We start from the raw sequence: 16,502 nt of genomic DNA on the forward strand, positions 1-16,502 counted from the left end.
TTTATTAACATAGAACTTTTCTTACAGAGCTTCCGGTTGTGCCAAACTCCGGAGATGGTGACAGCTCCTGCACACAAGCTGTTCAAACTCCTCAGAAAAAAAAAAAAAAAAAAACAGGCATGAAAAGCGGGAAATGCTTGTGAAATGTTCCACTGGGCCCCTCGACTCTTCAGGTCGAGATGTAAGTGTGACCAACAACATAGAAATCAGTGAGTCAGTGGGTTTCTGTACTCAACAAGACTCTGAATCCCTTCAGCTCCGTGACTGCTGTGTCCGAACTCGACCTCTGACCTCCCTGAGGAGGAGGGCAGGGTGGAAATATAGATGTGTAGTAGAGGGGGTGTCGCAGGGTCAAGACAGTGAACATCAAAGACATTTTGCTTGAAATAGACACAAGTAAACTTCACTGCTACGAGTTCTGTTTACACACAGCAACTTACCAAAAGGTTTACGATTAAACATAAAAATAAAAGTCATCATCTTTTAGTTGGCAAATCATTGCTGACAGTGGAAATGCTGTGGTCGTGTTTCATACAGACAGGAAACGTATCAGTGCTGGATTCAGCAAGTCCGTCTCACATCTGCACACACCCACTAACACCCACTGCTGTGTAAACACAACTGTTTGTGCATCAGTTGTTGTTGTTTTGTGTGTATCAGTGCCGACAGCACTGCATGCAGTTCTGTACATGTAACACTGGTTGTTTGCACTGACTCTCAGTGAAGAAGCTACTGGGAATTCAACTTCCAGTCCAGACTCGACCGCCAGTGGGAGCGGAGAGTTAACATTTAGCTCTGCCCACCAGGGCAGGAAGAAGGGGAGGGAGAGTATAATGGGAGGTTTGGATAGAGGGGAGGAGGGGTGAGGTATGTGTCCTAACTGGGACGTCCCACTGGAAATGTCTTCTGTGTGAACTGGTGAGGCAGTTAGATCGTCCCCGGCCCCGCACACAGCTGACTTCTCTCCTGGTGTCCCTGCTCTGCAAAGCCGAAGGTAAGAGGTCTCACTCTGCACCGAATCTCCTGACTCATTTCTCATGTGACCGTGGTTTGATTTGACTTCAGCAGAGTGTAAATGCTCTGCTGAAGACGTACAAGACTTCAAAAAATCTGTTTTCTTCAACTGAAAGATTTAGTTTGAAGAAGATTTGTGGAGGAGAGAACAATGAAAGTTGGCAAGAACAAAATTTGGATGTTTAGATTTGTGTGATAAAGTGAAATTCTGCTCTAAAACTATACTTTTAAGTTTAGGAAAACTTTTGCTGAAGTTGAACTTTTAAATGCCGAATTCTTCAGAATAACAGTAACTGGAATTTGTTTGTCAGTTGCATTAAATCATGAACAACAGGTTCTGACCAAAAATGAACCAAGAAGGAAAAAGCTTAACAAACACAATTTACCAGCTACAGTCTCACACTTTACCCCAGAGTTGGTGCTTTATGCTTTATGACCCGCACCAGATTCACAATCGGCAGCCTGCATGGCTAATCAATCTAAACTTTCTTTTATGACATGTGGTTTAAAAAGCAGCGACTGTGGTGTCAAACATCAGTGAAAAAACCTCCTCTGTCATTACTGCTAACAGCTGCAAGGAAAATCACTGCCTGCAGGTAAACAAACTCTGACTGAGGATTCCTTCTCTGTGGAGGTATTGTGTGCCACATCGGCATTACGAGGAGGAGGAGGAGGAGGAGGACAAAGAGGAGGAGGGGGGAGGTGGACTGTGGGTTAAGGGTTTGGGGAGGAGGGAGATGTGGACACATAAGCTGATAATGCAAATTATTTTGTTTTGTCTAATACCAACGGTTGATTATCTGTTCACATAAAAGTGTTTGACGTAAACAATGAATCCACTGGCACAGTTTAGTTTGGATGCAGAAGCTGCAGCTGGCTTTTGTTTTTGAATAATTCCCAGTTTTGTAAATGGAGTTCTGAACACAAATCAGTTTCTGTGTGAAAAAGTTGTGAAAATAAATGAACTGAACAGAAAGAAAGAAAGAAAAAAAGGAAGAGAGGGAAGAGGAGGAAGAGTAGGGGTGGATGGGTGTGTTTCTCCCACAAATATCTCTCCCTCCCTGCCTCTCTCTGCGACTCCCCCTCTCTCTGATTACTCCCATGTAAAGGAATGCAGGTTGCCATGGTGATTGGTTACCAGCTGTTTAAAACGCTCTGTTAGTTCAGATGCCTTCAAGTGTTGGATCGTCACTCGTGAGCTGACGAAAGTGCAGAAAGAGCCTGAAATCCTCGCAGATGTGGGGTTTGGGTCCATTTTGGTCCAAATCACTTAGTTCCTACTGAGACGGTCTTCATGCTTTGGCAGACATTTTGGACACAGAGCCTCTGACCTCGACCCCATCCACCACCTTTAGGAAGAACTGGAACGATCCAGGACTCATGTCAGCCAGCATCAGTGTTGGACCTCACTAATGTTTTGTAGCTGAATGGGATCATGTGTCATGTGACTGCAGTACCTGGGAGTGTTGGGGTGATCTGGCACTTTGTAAACCTGTTTTAGTTTGAAGCTGTTTCACATTCCTTCATTCTTGATTTTGATTTTAAAACCTGTGGAGGATTTTTCCGAGCTGCGTCTGCATTAGCATGAGCGAGGCAGAGACAGAGCGTCTCTGGCTGCTTAATTGTTGAGGTGGCAGGTCTTAACCAAAAGGGAGGAGGAGAAGGAGGAGGAAGGGAGGGGGTGGGGGGTAGTGGTGCTGGAGCTGAGGATGCTGGGAAATATCGGGCCAGCTTGGCAATCTTTAGAAAAGCCCTAATCCCCCGACAGGAAGGAGGGATTGTGCTGCTGTCGGGGTTCGACGTGGAGAAGAAAAGCAAGGAGACAGGAAGAGAAAGATAATGAAAGACAGAAGGACGAGAGACGAGACACAGTTAAGGAATAAAAACAGAGACATATGGAGGAAATAAAATAAACAAAGTAAGAAGTCAGCAGGAGATGTAAATACAAGAAAATACAGATAATGAAGGAAAAGGAAAGATAAGAAAGAAGCAGAAGTAAAAGACAGAATTAAAGAACAGGACAGAAACAAAAATGTCAAAACACAAAAAACTAATTTCAGCCTCTCAAATGTGAGAATTTTCTTTGTCTTGTAATGAACTGAATATCTTTCAGTTTCGGACAAAACAAGACATTTCGCCTCTATATTTCTATTTTCTATATTCAACAGGGAGAGTGAGACAGGTCAGTGGAGCTGACAAAAGCACTTTGACTGACAGCATCTAAAAACAAAGATGTTTGAGCCTTTTATCTTTTCAGAGAGGAAGAGGAGACCTGATCAAAGCAGCATCAACAACAAACTATCAAGTAAAAGTAAAAAGAAGGAGTAAAAGAAAAGGAGTAAGTAAAAGAAGGAGTGAGGATAAAAGCAAAGTGCAGGTGAACGCAGAGACAATGACCGTTTGTAATATTTTCAACCAAAGTGGAAAACTCAGAGAGAGGGGGGGAGTCAAAGGGGTCAGGTGACAGGAAACTCAGGTTACACACACCCTGACTTTTCTCCTCCTTTCCCCCTGAGCTCTCCTCCACTCTCCTCTTCTCGCTTGTGCTCTCTGTGCTTCCTGACTGATAGGGATGACTGGAGGTCTCTGAAAACTGCTCTTTGTCCACGCATCTCAAAGGGACTTCCCGCACCCCACGCTCTCTGGAGAGAAACTCGGTTTGTCAGGTGTCTTATGACCAGTCGAAGAGAAGGAGGTGGAAGATGGCTGCTCCAGGTCACTGAGATCAAACTGTTAATCGACCAGCGTGAAAATTATTTGTAGAAAAGACGGTTGAAGTTTGTAATGCAGGTCATCAACTATTGGCACATGATTTAAGCAACAAAACCGATGATATTCTGCAAAGTTTCGCACACGTGGGCTGTTTCCAAAGTGCTTGGTCACCATTCTTTGTTTTGATTAAATGTGGACATGGCCTGAGGTTCTGAGGCATATTTAAACTCTGAGCAGCTCTGTGAGAAGATTCATCAGCCATGATAGAAATTGTATTTTCTGACCACACAGAGCCATTAAATCACATTACACCATATCACATTATATCATGTCTGTCACTCACATTTTCTGAACCTGTTATTGGCTTAATATCTGACCACACAGGGCTTAGAAAGACTTTACTGCCGGACTCAGATCTCTCAGATCTCCAGGTTTAGGGTTTCTATCACCTGTTTGACCTTTTGAGCTCCTGCCCCCCCTCCCCGCCCCCCTGCCCTCCCAAAGAAAAAAAAAATCTGCCCATCATAAAGTCCAAATGGTGGAAGCCACAGGAGAAAACTTGGCTGAGACCAGAAAATCTTGTTATGAATTTGATACTATATTATGAAAATAGATTAATTTTCTGTCGATTGAAATCAGTTTCATTACCTATGATCTTCCTGCACCTGAATAGCTCCGTGTCTGCAGAGCTCAGAGCAGACAGAGGAAATCACTGTTCATTCTCTGAGCCTTTTCCCTGAATACCTGCCTCTTCACAGTGCTCTTTGCATGCCAGAGTTGTTTGTCTGCTCTGTTTGCTGGCAGACAGACGGCTGCAGGTTGTTTTTCCAGGCCTCCAAAACTCACCCGTTGTGTCACCGAGGAGAAGAAGAAAGAATTCCTCTAAATCTGATCCCTGCTGGAAGAAAAAAAAAAAAAGAAGCAGAGCGAGACAGAAAGAGGCAGATATCTGAGGGAAGGTGAGGGAGACATCTGTACGAGCAGAGGTTCCAGTCCAGGTTGTTTTCTGCCGTAGTGAGTTTACACTTGCTTACCTAACTAACCTCCCAAATTAAATACGTGAGGGGAAAAAGGCCCCTTTATGAGCCTGAAGTTTCCCTTTTAGCCTCGGCCCTGTTTGATTATGAGAGCAGCTTTCCAAATAAAATAATTTCTTTTGCTGTTACGTCAGTCTGTCCGTCCGGCCTCCTCCTTCCTGCCGAACGAGTCTCTGACCAAACAGGAATACGTTAAAGAGGACATACGACGAGAACGCCGCGTCCCTCCAAATCAAACACTGACCCCACGCTTTGGAGATGAGACAGGCTTTATTTTCCTCTCTTTCACGATTACACGTTGCTCACGCTCAGTCAGACGCGCTGCTTACACGACTGTCAGAGGTTCTTTTTACGAAATTTCCCGTCAGTAGAACACCCCCTCCTTTTTTTTTTTTTTAGCTCAGCTTTTTCAAAGGTACAGAGAAGTTTCCTTGTGTACAGGTTATTTGGAGACGTCACTGTGTCCCTCCTCTGCCAAAGTTTCTGTAATTTTCCACGTCCAAGCCTGCGTATGACTTCTCAGACCTTCACAAACACTGGTCACTGTTCTAAAACTCCTGCTTTCAGTCTGCATTAAGCGCCATAGGATTTTCTGTGCAGGACTCTTTGATGGAACAATGCAACAATAATCACGCTGCTGTTAGTTTTATTCTCCTTGTTTGAAAGTAGCTCAGCAGTTAAAGAGCATCTCCTCCTCAGCCTCGGTCTTGTTTTTATTCTGACATCTAACACACATCTACAGGAAACATCAAAGCAGGAGTGCGGATCTGAGATATGACCTGTTGTTGGGACTGTTACAGATCCTTTGAGAAAACTGATCTACAGTCCTGCAGATGTTGTTTAGGTAACAGTTTACAGCTCGTGTAACATGCATACGGTGTATAATCTGAAAGCTGCATGTTTGGAAGCTCGGAGCTTTAAATCAGTGCTATCTACGCAAATATGACTAACTGTGGCCGAAGAGCACGCGTGGCTCTCCAGTCATGGTCTGACGGATTTATCTGATGCTAACACTTGTACAAACTTGCTCCCAGGGAAGAATCCCACATCTCAAAACAGAAAATTAAACCAAATTTCAAACAATGTCAATCATGACAACAGAGGAAAAATGTGGCGACAGTCAAAGAGTAAATATGTTTTTGTTGCTTGAGGGTTTGTCAAATAACACGTTAACACCCTCCACCTCTCCAGGACTATATGCAAACTTTACCCTTTTCACTACATGTGTCCAAACACGTCGGCCTATTCAGACGTTTCATGTCAAGAGGCCCTCCTGCGTTTTTTTAGGACACCCGGCAACCAGCCGAGCGAAATGCTCCTCCTCCCCCGAAATGTCAAGTTCAATTTCCCTCCAGGCGATGTTTTTGAGAGCCAAGACATTTGTCTCCAGTCGCTCCGTGTCTGATTTGATAATTGCTGCACATGTTGACAGAAATTTACAGGCGTTGCTGTTCCTCAAGAAGATCACATCTTTTCCATTTTACTCATGTACTGTTGGTTCAAACCTGCTGACCTTTTATCCGAGGTGCGGGAATGCAAACTATGCACAGCTCTGTTTTGTAAATCTCAGTATCCCCTGCTGATCTCCTGCAGCGTTCAGTGTACTGTACAAACTGTCTGCTCACTTCAGCCTCATTCCCTGCGTGATGAAGAATTTCCTTCGCAGCAGAGTAAATACTCGACAGAGACACGACATGCAGACGTTTCCATTTGAGGGAAACAGGTGAATATAATCCCCTATATACCATACGGTCTTTGATGTCGGTGAGGTTAGAGATTGTGTCTGGATGTCTGGGTGAAACAGCCGACTGTATGGAAGTGGAGAGGGAGATAACTCATACACAAAGAGGGAGGAAGACTAAGCAATGTCGTGCTCCATTACCCAACAAAGAGGCCCTTATTTAGATCTTCAGATAAGACATGATGAAGGAAGAGAAGCAGAGAAGGCAGAGTTTTAAATCGAGTCCCCAACAATGACGGAGAGGCTCAGACGGAGAGGCGGGGGACGGGGGGTCTACAGACAGGGGACTCGTGGGGAGGGTCCTGCCTTGGTCTTATCAGAAATGTTTGATTATGATTTCAGTATCTGCATCACACAGACCAGCACGATGCAGGTTGAGCTCTAAGTTGTAGTAATGCTATGAAAACCATTGTTGTAACTTGTGTGAGATTGTGAACAGGGTGGAGTAACTGTAACCGCTGTGGGAACACGGTGTTCACATGGAAAAAAAAGTGAATGCATACGATTGGCCCGCTGGTGGAGCCTTTCACTCAAACCACCTCTGTTACCTTCAGTATCACACAGTGTAGTGTTGGTGGCTCCAGTGGTGTTTGTTCCTCTAACTGTGGCTGCTCCACCCACTCAGCTGCACAAAATCACCCATCAGGGTCACATTCGTGCACATTTCTCATGGGTTTACAAAGGTAAATATGTGTTTAGCAACTTATGGTACAAACCCAATGGAAAGTGATTCTCCAAAGTCTAAATAAATACAAGGAGTGAAAGTCTGCTGCCTCAGGCCGTGGAAAAATAATAAAGACAGGAGCTGTTTACGCGCAGAAAGATCCGCTGACCCAGCCTGTTACTGTCCACTTTCTGAGGCCTAATTCAGCCCAATCAGCTTCTGTGTCTGCTCTGATTTATGCTCCAGAATGAGAGAGAGAAAAAAAACAAAACGATGTTCTGGGAGAGTCTTTTCACAAAACCACAAACAGCCACAGATAATTTCAACACAACATGCCAGCAAACAAAGAGGACACTGAGGGTTTTTGTCTGGGAAACTGGAGAGCTTCCATCCGTCTGAGGAGGTTACATGTCGTGTCCAGATGCTTTTGTTATCTTCAGAACAACAGCGGGGCTTCATGAGACGATTAGAGCTGGAACTGTTTAGACTTTATCAGCACTAAGTCTGATTCTGCTCATTGAGTTTAGGATTCTTATCAAATAATTCCTCGTCTAAGTCTTCAGTATTTGTGGAAGAAGAGGAGATTTCTCTGTGTCACTCTATGAAGAAACTGCTGCATTTGTTTAACCACAGCACGCTGAGGAAGAAAAACACGTACGATCAGAGGGAAATAAAATCTAACACTAAGTCTAAGTCCTTTTTTTGAAGCTTACAGTCTGATTCTTGTGTCAGTACTTTAAATGTCTCAGGTTTTGTTTGATGATCTGTTTATATCTGATTAAAGGAAACTTCAGTTCACCTGTGGCTCTGTTTGTCTCCACAGACTTTGAAGATGAGGGTGTGGATTGTCTTCCTCCTGTGCCTGGCTGGCCACGCCATGGCTGCTCCCGTAAGCTATACTCTGTGTGTGTGTGTGTGTGTGTGTGTGTGTGTGTGTGTGTGTGTGTGCAATCTGCTTTTGACTTTATGAGCGTGTTCCTCTCTTTGTGTGTTTTCCTGAGTGTCTCTTTTTTTCCTTTACATTGTGAACAACAGTTCACGTGTGAGCTACCATTATGTGCCTTTCTGTGTGTGTGTGTGTGTGTGTGTGTGTGTGATAACTGTGTTTTCTTATTCATGTGGAGTTCCTGTGTAAATTTAATTGTGGGCGTGTGTGTGTCTGTGAGGATGAAACGTTTGTTTTCCTAAATCCTATTGCTCTCCAGAGTGTACGCTGTGTGTGTTCATGTGTGTGAAGATCCAGGGCTTGTGTGTGTGTGTGTGCTTCTCCAGTGTACTTGTGTGTGGGTGCACATGTAAGTGAGATCATCTGCTTCTGACTTCCCTCACTCAAGTGTTTTTCTTTGAGCATCTACAAGTGTGTGTTCGTGAGAAAGACTGATAATGGTTTAACGTGTGTGTGTGTGTGTGTGTGTGTGTGTGTGTGTGTGTGTGTGTGTGTGTGTGTGTGTGTGTGTGTGTCTCAGACTGAGGAGGAGCTCATCGTGGAAGAGCCAGTGACTGAGGAGCCAGTTCTTGAGGTCAGTCTGATGTTCATCCTGTTTGAGACACTTTTCCTTAAAAAAAAAAAAAAAAATGCTGAAACTAAGAAACAAAAGTTTTCTTCATGACACATTTAGAGGTCTGTTCTGAGAATCTGGATAAACTCTTTACTTGTTTCCTGATCTGTCTGATCGTCTGCACAGTTGACGTCAGGGTTACTCTGACTGCTTCGGGACGCTCGACCCAAATGCGTTTGCTCTCACCTGAGTTTGGTTCGGCTGCTGTGTTGTGTTTCCCGAGCCACAACACAGCAGATGCACAGAGAGACGATCCAATGAGATGATTCAACCTTTCTTGGCTTCAGGATCCTTAAAAACAGCTGGTTTGCTGCTGCCTGGGACTGGTGTCCTGGTGCCGATCTGTTCCACCACACTTTAATCTCTCAATGGTGGAAATTCCAGACATGGACTGCAACCAAACTTTAATCAGTCTGTTCAACAAATTCCACCCAAATCCGTTTGTTACCTCTGAGACTTTTGACTAAATCCTTTCAACAAACAGACGGGAATGAAAACATGAAATCCCTGCAGCTCCTTCCGTCAGTTTGCCTTTTATGGAGAAACTAAAACAAAAATAATTACAAATATTCTCTTAACAGTCACAGTGCCCCTCATAACCCATTGTAAACAATACCAATCTACAGAAATGTGTTTGTACAGAACCGCTGGAGTTGGTTTTCATGAGAACGTTTTTATCGCTTCCTGCTCCAGAGGTCCAGCGGGACCAGAGATCCCGCAGCTGTTAATTTTAGCCTCTCGTTGAGCCTGCCAGCCGGTCAGGAAGCCATTACGTTTTTCATGGCTTCACCACATGCGGACACAGCCGCTTGTTATTGTTGGATATTATGGCATCGCTGCTCAGGGAGGGACCTTCTTTAGTGGTGACGTTTAAACTTCTCTTCTCGGGAAAACCGGGGAGATGTGAGCGGTTTGGTTTAAGTGGACGTGGCACAGAAATAGACTCAAACTGCAACTTCATCAGATCAGAGCGGCCGAGTGGAGACGCTGCCTGATAGCTCCCCTCACTCTGATCACAGCTGTAGCTGCTCACAGTCTGACCTCTGACCTCTCATGTTCCCCAGGAGACTGAGGTGGGAGCCAACCCAGTGCAGGTTGAGGTTGGAGAGTTTGACGAGGCCATTGAAATCGTTGAAGAAGAAGACGTTGTTGAGAGTAAGTTTTTTTTTAATTTAGGGACCATCACCATTTGTTAAACAAAACACAAGCACACACACATTCTGCAAGAAAGCGGTTTCCTTAACTTCGTCAATAAACAAGTAAAAGATGATAAAACCTGTTAAAGATTTTTAAGTAACAGAAGTTTTTTGGAAAGTTTTCAAAGGGATCAAAACTTAAGTAAAGAACAAAGAGCTGAACTCTGACTTTCTTAAATGTGGTTTGCTGACGTTTCAGTGGCTCCGGAGATAAAATGTGTCGTGTTTGTTGCTTTACACACAAACCTCCTTTCACACACATCGTGACAGCGTCTGATTTAGCTGCGTTTCACCGCTCTGTCCTCCAGCTACAGGGTCTGAGTTGTGAGGTACTGCGGAGTTTCGTGAAGCCTCAGACTGGCAAATCAAACAGCCATAATAACAGGCTGCCTCATTCTGCGAGGAGACGGCTGTAATTACACGTTCCACTCGGCTTTAAGACGCAGCTCAACCCAGAAACTCTGCCACGGGCAACACGGACAGGAAAAGAGTCCAACTGTACAAACTGTGCAGGCTGCAGATGCACAAATAGACCAGAGGAGTTCAGGGAGAACAAAATGTCTCAGCTCCTTTACTCTAGAGAATTTATGGACAAGTCATGGAAACCTCAACACTGATACTGAAACAGGAAGGATGGATGACAGAGGGAAGGAAGCAAAGAAAGGAAAGATATCTCCTCTGTAGAGGAGCGATCATCTGTGTTATGTGATGTAGTGAAAATATATTATCAAAGGAAAAGAAAACTAATATTGAAGTTATTGATTTTGTGGTCAGACACAGACTGAGCAGCCTTCAGTAAAATATAATGCACTGAATTAGCTTTCTCACTCATGCAGACGTGGCTGCGTCTGCCTCTGTCTGACTGCTCCGTTTGTGTGTTCTGCATTAATATCTGCGTTTTTCCACGACTGCTGCTGTTTCTCACGAGGCGCTGTCGTTTCCTTCTCAGCTGAACAGCAGCTAAATTCAGGCACAAACTCTGTAATGACACTTTTCTTGTTTACTCAGTCATTTCGTCATTTTGCTCATTAAGTCTTTCATACTTTTATATATAAATGATTTCATTGGAGTTTTTTCTTGGCAAAGGAAAAAATAACAGTGAGAAAGGACTGGAAAGTATTTGTGTCTGAACAAGTGTTTCACTGACAGACAGACTGAAGCTTCACCTGTTTATTGGTGCTGTTTTTTCACAGATCCCTGCCTGAACCACCACTGCAAGAAGGGCAAAGTGTGCGAGGTCGACGAGAGCAACACCCCCATGTGTGTCTGCCAGGACCCCTCCACCTGCCCCGCTGCTGAGGGAGAGTTCGAGCATGTGAGTTCCGACACAACAAGCCCGACGTTATTATCAAAAACGTGTCAGTTTTTCCTGACATTTGGCAGAAAGGCACGAGAATCTATCTGTTTCTCTCTTCCTCTTCAGGTTTGCGGCACCGACAACAAGACCTACGACACCTCTTGCCACTTCTTTGCCACCAAGTGCACCCTGGAGGGAACCAAGAAGGGCCACAAGCTGCACCTCGACTACATTGGACCTTGCAAATGTGAGATCTCACGCTCTGCTTCCAACGTTTTGGCGGATAACCTTCAGCTCTGTACCCAAATTCAAATATTCAGCCGTTCATTTAAACAGGGTTATTCCTAAAATCTGACTCCACTGGTCCTAATTCAACACTCACATACCCAAATAGGGTTATAGTCCAGATCTGTACAGCTGTGAGTCCAGGTCAGAGTCTCAGGAAAGTGGTTATGACTCCTGATCGAGTTTAGGTGATTTTGAAGAGGAAGAATCGTTATGGTGGAGGCCTTTTGTCTAATAAACCTACAGGATCATCAGTGAGGACGTTTTTTTTTTAGTGGGAATTAAAGCATAACCCTTTTTAACTGCTGTTCAACTGTGGAAGCTGCGATCAGTGATTATCTGTTTCTTCTTTGATGATCAGTAGACCGATTAGAGATGATTAACACCTCAATTAGAAATCACTGTGGGCATTATGGTGATGGTGTTGACTCATGGAGTAAATGACTCTTTAGAGAGTGCGTCGTCTCCACCCAGGACCCTCCCATCTCAGCAGGGCCAGATGTTAATGTTGCCTGTGGAGAAAACACCTCTTTAATCAAATGGATTGGAAAAAATGTTCCACTCTGAGACTCTGAAATTCTGCTTTGTGTGTGGATATTTATCAGATTGGTGCACGAGAAACAGAACGTGTACCTGTAAAAGACCCGAATGAAACTCAGTGAAATGCGTCTCACCTTCTTTGAGACTCAGAAGATCGAAGGAAAGACTGGAAGTAAAAGATGTTCATCTCTCCGTTTGTTTGCAGACATCATTGCCTCCATGTTTTTAAGAATACTGTAGATTTTAAGGGGAAAATGATGGAAAGTCGGTTACTCTGCTCTGTCTTTGTTTCGTGTGTGGAAAAGCTCTTCAAGCTAATCTCATCCCTTTAGCTGGAACTTTATCTCCTTATCCTTAGTTACAGCTCATGAATATTGTTGTTTTTCTTTCTTCCTCTTCTGCATTATGTTTTGACATCATGTGGTTTCTGTTGTTTATCTGTTTGTGTCTGTGAGGGATCAGATGTATCTTAAGCTCCTGCTTTATGCGGATGCTAAGTCGAGCAGCTGAAGCTGAGCTCGGGGTCTTGCGTTGCTTTGATTGATGGACGGCTCAGGCTGCAGCTCGGTGGGCGGGCGTGGGGGACTCGTCCAGACATGCAGGCTGCATGTGACTCAGTGCACACTCAGTGCGAGCAGATATGAGTCAGGACTTGAGGGTACAAATGGAGATGGAGGTGATCTGTACACCGACACACAGCAGGACACGGCCTGTGACCGTGGACGAGCAAACCTAATGTGCTATAATAATGATCGGTGATCATTAAACCCCCATCATGAATCAAAGTGTGTTTCCTCTCCGCAGACATTGAGCCCTGCATGGACAACGAGCTGAGCGAGTTCCCCCTGCGTATGAGGGACTGGCTGAAGAACGTCCTGGTGACTCTGTACGAGCGCGACGAGGACAACAACCTGCTGACTGAGAAGCAGAAGCTCAGGGTCAGTCAGCAAACAGGGACATTTACCCATTTAGCAAGAAACACAACCTCAGAATGTAAATGTAAAGTAAACAAGAGTTTATTAATTAAAGCTGTAAAAAGGAACCACTGCTCAACAGGTTTTCACTGGACACCTTATATGGGCATAAGACTCATATTTACATTAAGTGAAAACATTTTACATTTACAAAATACTTTATAAGACACATTATATATAAAAGGGACAAATATTTGGAGACATTATTATAAACAGTGGAGGGTAAAGTTTGTCCACTGGTTCTGCAGGGACACTGTGTTATTATTACACCTGTTTAAAATCATTTTTTATCTTTAAGTGGCTCATAAAGAAGAAAGTTTAATCCAAACTGTGTGAGGATGTAACGTAGTCAGACTGAGGAAATGTTTATATGCCAAAGAGAAGTTATGGACAACAACTCCACACCCTTCAGAGCAGGTTTACCTCCCATAGATCACTGAGAACAGCTGGAAAACCATCAGTTACTAACAAGATTAAAACATTTTAGGCTGAAAGAAAACTTTCCAGAGTTCAGAAGTGATTATTGAGTTCTTATAATCAGTGAAGTGCTGATTGGACCGATTATTAAACTCACAGCACAAATTTTAAACACAGTTTTGTACTTTAAGACTCCAAACAGGCAACAGTTGACATCTAAATCATGCAAATCATGTTGGGAGCTGTAGTGTATCTGTGTTTTTATTTATTTTTAATGATGCGATCTGTGTTTGTCCAATCATTCAGGTGAAGAAGATCTACGAGAACGAGAAGAGGCTGCAGGCTGGTGATCACTCTCTGGACCTGCTGGCCCACGACTTCGAGAAGAACTACAACATGTACATCTTCCCCGTCCACTGGCAGTTCGGGCAGCTGGACCAGCATCCCGTCGACGGGTACGAGCAACTGCACACAGACCGCTTCATCCTCCACAGCCATCTGTCACTGATGAAAAGATGGAGGATCTGTGTTGGACAGAGTTCAGGCTTCATTCTGACGTGGCAGAGTCAGCACATGTTAGGTCTTGTAAACTAAAATATCGGTGCTGCTGGGGCAGCGTTTGAGCTGGTGGCAGAGGGAGAGCCGACTGGTTTCCAGACGCAGCCTCTGATCCCGCACCACAGAAACCGATGGGTCCAGCAGTTCACCAGCTGCTGGTCACTTACTTCTGCTGAAAACTGATGATGTGGCTGCTAAACTCAAAGGAAAAGTAAATGTGAGAGCAACGAGGATGAAGCTGTGTTTTGTTGTGTGTACCACCAGATACCTGACCCACACAGAGCTGGCCCCGCTGCGCGCCCCCCTCATTCCCATGGAGCATTGCACCACCCGTTTCTTCGAGCAGTGCGATGCTGACAACGACAAATACATCGCCCTGGAGGAGTGGGCCGCCTGCTTCGGCATCAAGGAGCGTGAGTATCGACTGCGCACACAAATGATCATCAAGCCGCAAATTCTTTGTGTTTCTTAATTAACGTTTTCTCCACAAACTAATTCATTTATGGGATATTTTCTATCATTTTATGTCTTCACTGGTCTCTTTATCAACATGTCCTGATGCCTGTTTCGTATCTTTGTGTTTGCAGAGGATGTGGACAAAGACCTCATCATCTAAGCTCCTCTGACCAGTCGCAGTTTGACAATTCCTAGTCGCTACTAACGGGACAAGGTGCTGATCCCTAAGTTAAAAAAAATAAATCTCACAGTAACGGTGCTAATTGCAAATTATTTTTTATTTTGTTTTTATGTTTTGTTTTGTTTTTTTTTTTTTTTTTAATAATGATGTTTCCTACCTATACCACTAAAAAAAGATTACAAAAGAGAAATGTGCACAGTCTGTACTAACCATCACATGCTCATTCAACTTTGAATTCTCTCTCTTGTTTGTTGAGGAAAAGACCCAGTAAAGAAAACTAAAGACCTCTGATGTAAATGTATGTTGCTGACATTATTATATAGACGCCATGATTTGTTCAGGGCTTTAATTGGGAAACCATTTGAAACATTATCTTGAGGAGACAAAACTGTAAAGTCGAAAATAAAGTTTCTAAATAAATGCTCCCTTTGCTTGCTTTCTACAAAACAACTTTTTAGTTTTTGCACTCTTTTGGTGGTGGACTCTTTTTTTTTGTCATTTTGTGTATTTTGGTTTTTGATATTTTGACTACTGCTATAAGAGTTGTTCATTTTTATTTTCCATGCAGATTCTGTGTCCGGGACGAGGACACGCGTGTACTGATATTTTAAAACAATAAAGAGGAAATATTGTTTGGACGTTTAAATGAGGGGAAAATCTCGCAGGCTGAGAGTTTTTTCTCGCAACTAAACTGTTTCTACTGACACTGAGAGCACGACCAAACTCTTTCCATGAATAAAAGACTATGAAAAGATCTGGAAATCTCTGCATGCATTCATATCTCTGTTTCTTTCTCCTCTGCTGGGGAATTTTTATTGAGATGATCTGACAAGGGATCAGATCAGAATGGCTCCATGAGTCATAAGGAGGCCAGTTTGTTTACAAGGCAGATTTTACCATGTCTCCCCCTTGAGACAGAATCTAGTGTCAGATTTTTGTCATTCTTTGGCCTTAAAAATATAAGAAATCCCTTGATAAGAGGCTTATCCTCACGTCTCATCGTCCGGAGTCACTTTTCATGTATTATGTGCCTCTGAATGCTGCCTTTGTGCAGCTCTGACGCTGTTAAAACCTTCCCTCGTGAGTCTAGTTTCAGACCTAAAAACAGCCATTTTATGTGTTTCTGAAACATGTTGGCTCTTTTTTCTCAACCGTGATCTTTCTATAATCACTGAGATTTGGTATTGATGTGTACACAAAATTTTTTTTAAAGCTGTTTTGTTCAGGCAGCTGTTAAAATGCTGGAAAGCTGGAAAAGCAGCTGAAAATCTTGTTTTTGTTGACCTCTAGAGGTGAAACGTCTCTGGTGCTGTGATATAATAATACACAGATCTTAGCCTGGTATTTAAGGTTAGTGATGAAGACAAAATCCACAGTCTTGTGTTCATCCTCCAAAGTCACACTCTTTCAGCACAAAATTCTCCCTTTGTGTTTCTGTGCTGAGCAGCAGACTTGGAAAAACTCTGACACTGTCCTTTAAGTTTCAGTGAAATCTCACTCACACAGGTGTTTTCAGTATTTTTGTTTACACCTGTGCTCAGGCTGAAAGTTGGACAGAATAACTGGTGCAACGAACCTAACAGGACAGATGAGAGTCAGAGTCAGTGCCAGTGCAGCTGACTTCTCCTTTGAAATGCTGTAGTTCTGGTTCAGTTTAGGTTTAAGACTCTGTGCAAAGCAGCAGCTGTTTGGTTTGTGATTCACATTCATTGACGACATGTATACATGTATAAAACAGACACAAGCTGTGACTGGTTACCACTGTCGCCACAGGTTCTTCATTAGAGACTTGATGTTTCCCTTAGAAAATAATTAGCAGGCGGAGGCTGTGCCTGGGTTTTTACCCTGAAGGTGTGTAATCAGGCACTAAC

The 16,502-nt window shown here is 43.6% G+C and overlaps 1 protein-coding gene across 1 annotated transcript; it reads left to right on the plus strand.

Moving 5' to 3' along the window:
* Window positions 1-851: 851 nt before the first annotated feature.
* On the plus strand, window positions 852-15,029 carry sparc (secreted protein, acidic, cysteine-rich (osteonectin)). The gene is made up of 10 exons (XM_041048108.1): window positions 852-994; window positions 7,992-8,057; window positions 8,635-8,688; window positions 9,792-9,882; window positions 11,117-11,238; window positions 11,347-11,467; window positions 12,850-12,983; window positions 13,743-13,891; window positions 14,259-14,407; window positions 14,582-15,029. Exons 2-10 carry the CDS (start codon window positions 8,001-8,003, stop codon window positions 14,608-14,610), a joined length of 906 nt encoding a protein of 301 aa, XP_040904042.1. The 5' UTR covers window positions 852-994; window positions 7,992-8,000; the 3' UTR covers window positions 14,611-15,029.
* The last annotated feature ends 1,473 nt before the right edge of the window (window positions 15,030-16,502 follow it).

Source organism: Toxotes jaculatrix, chromosome 10, assembly GCF_017976425.1.
Source record: "Toxotes jaculatrix isolate fToxJac2 chromosome 10, fToxJac2.pri, whole genome shotgun sequence".
Classification (NCBI taxonomy): domain Eukaryota; kingdom Metazoa; phylum Chordata; class Actinopteri; family Toxotidae; genus Toxotes; species Toxotes jaculatrix.

Excerpts from the sequence above, each read along its gene's own strand:
- sparc (XM_041048108.1), top strand. The coding sequence starts at position 8,001 with ATGAGGGTGTGGATTGTCTTCCTCCTGTGCCTGGCTGGCCACGCCATG. Across the intron at positions 8,689-9,791 it reads CTGAGGAGCCAGTTCTTGAG|GAGACTGAGGTGGGAGCCAA; the intron begins GTCAGTCTGATG and ends CATGTTCCCCAG. Across the intron at positions 9,883-11,116 it reads AGAAGAAGACGTTGTTGAGA|ATCCCTGCCTGAACCACCAC; the intron begins GTAAGTTTTTTT and ends GTTTTTTCACAG.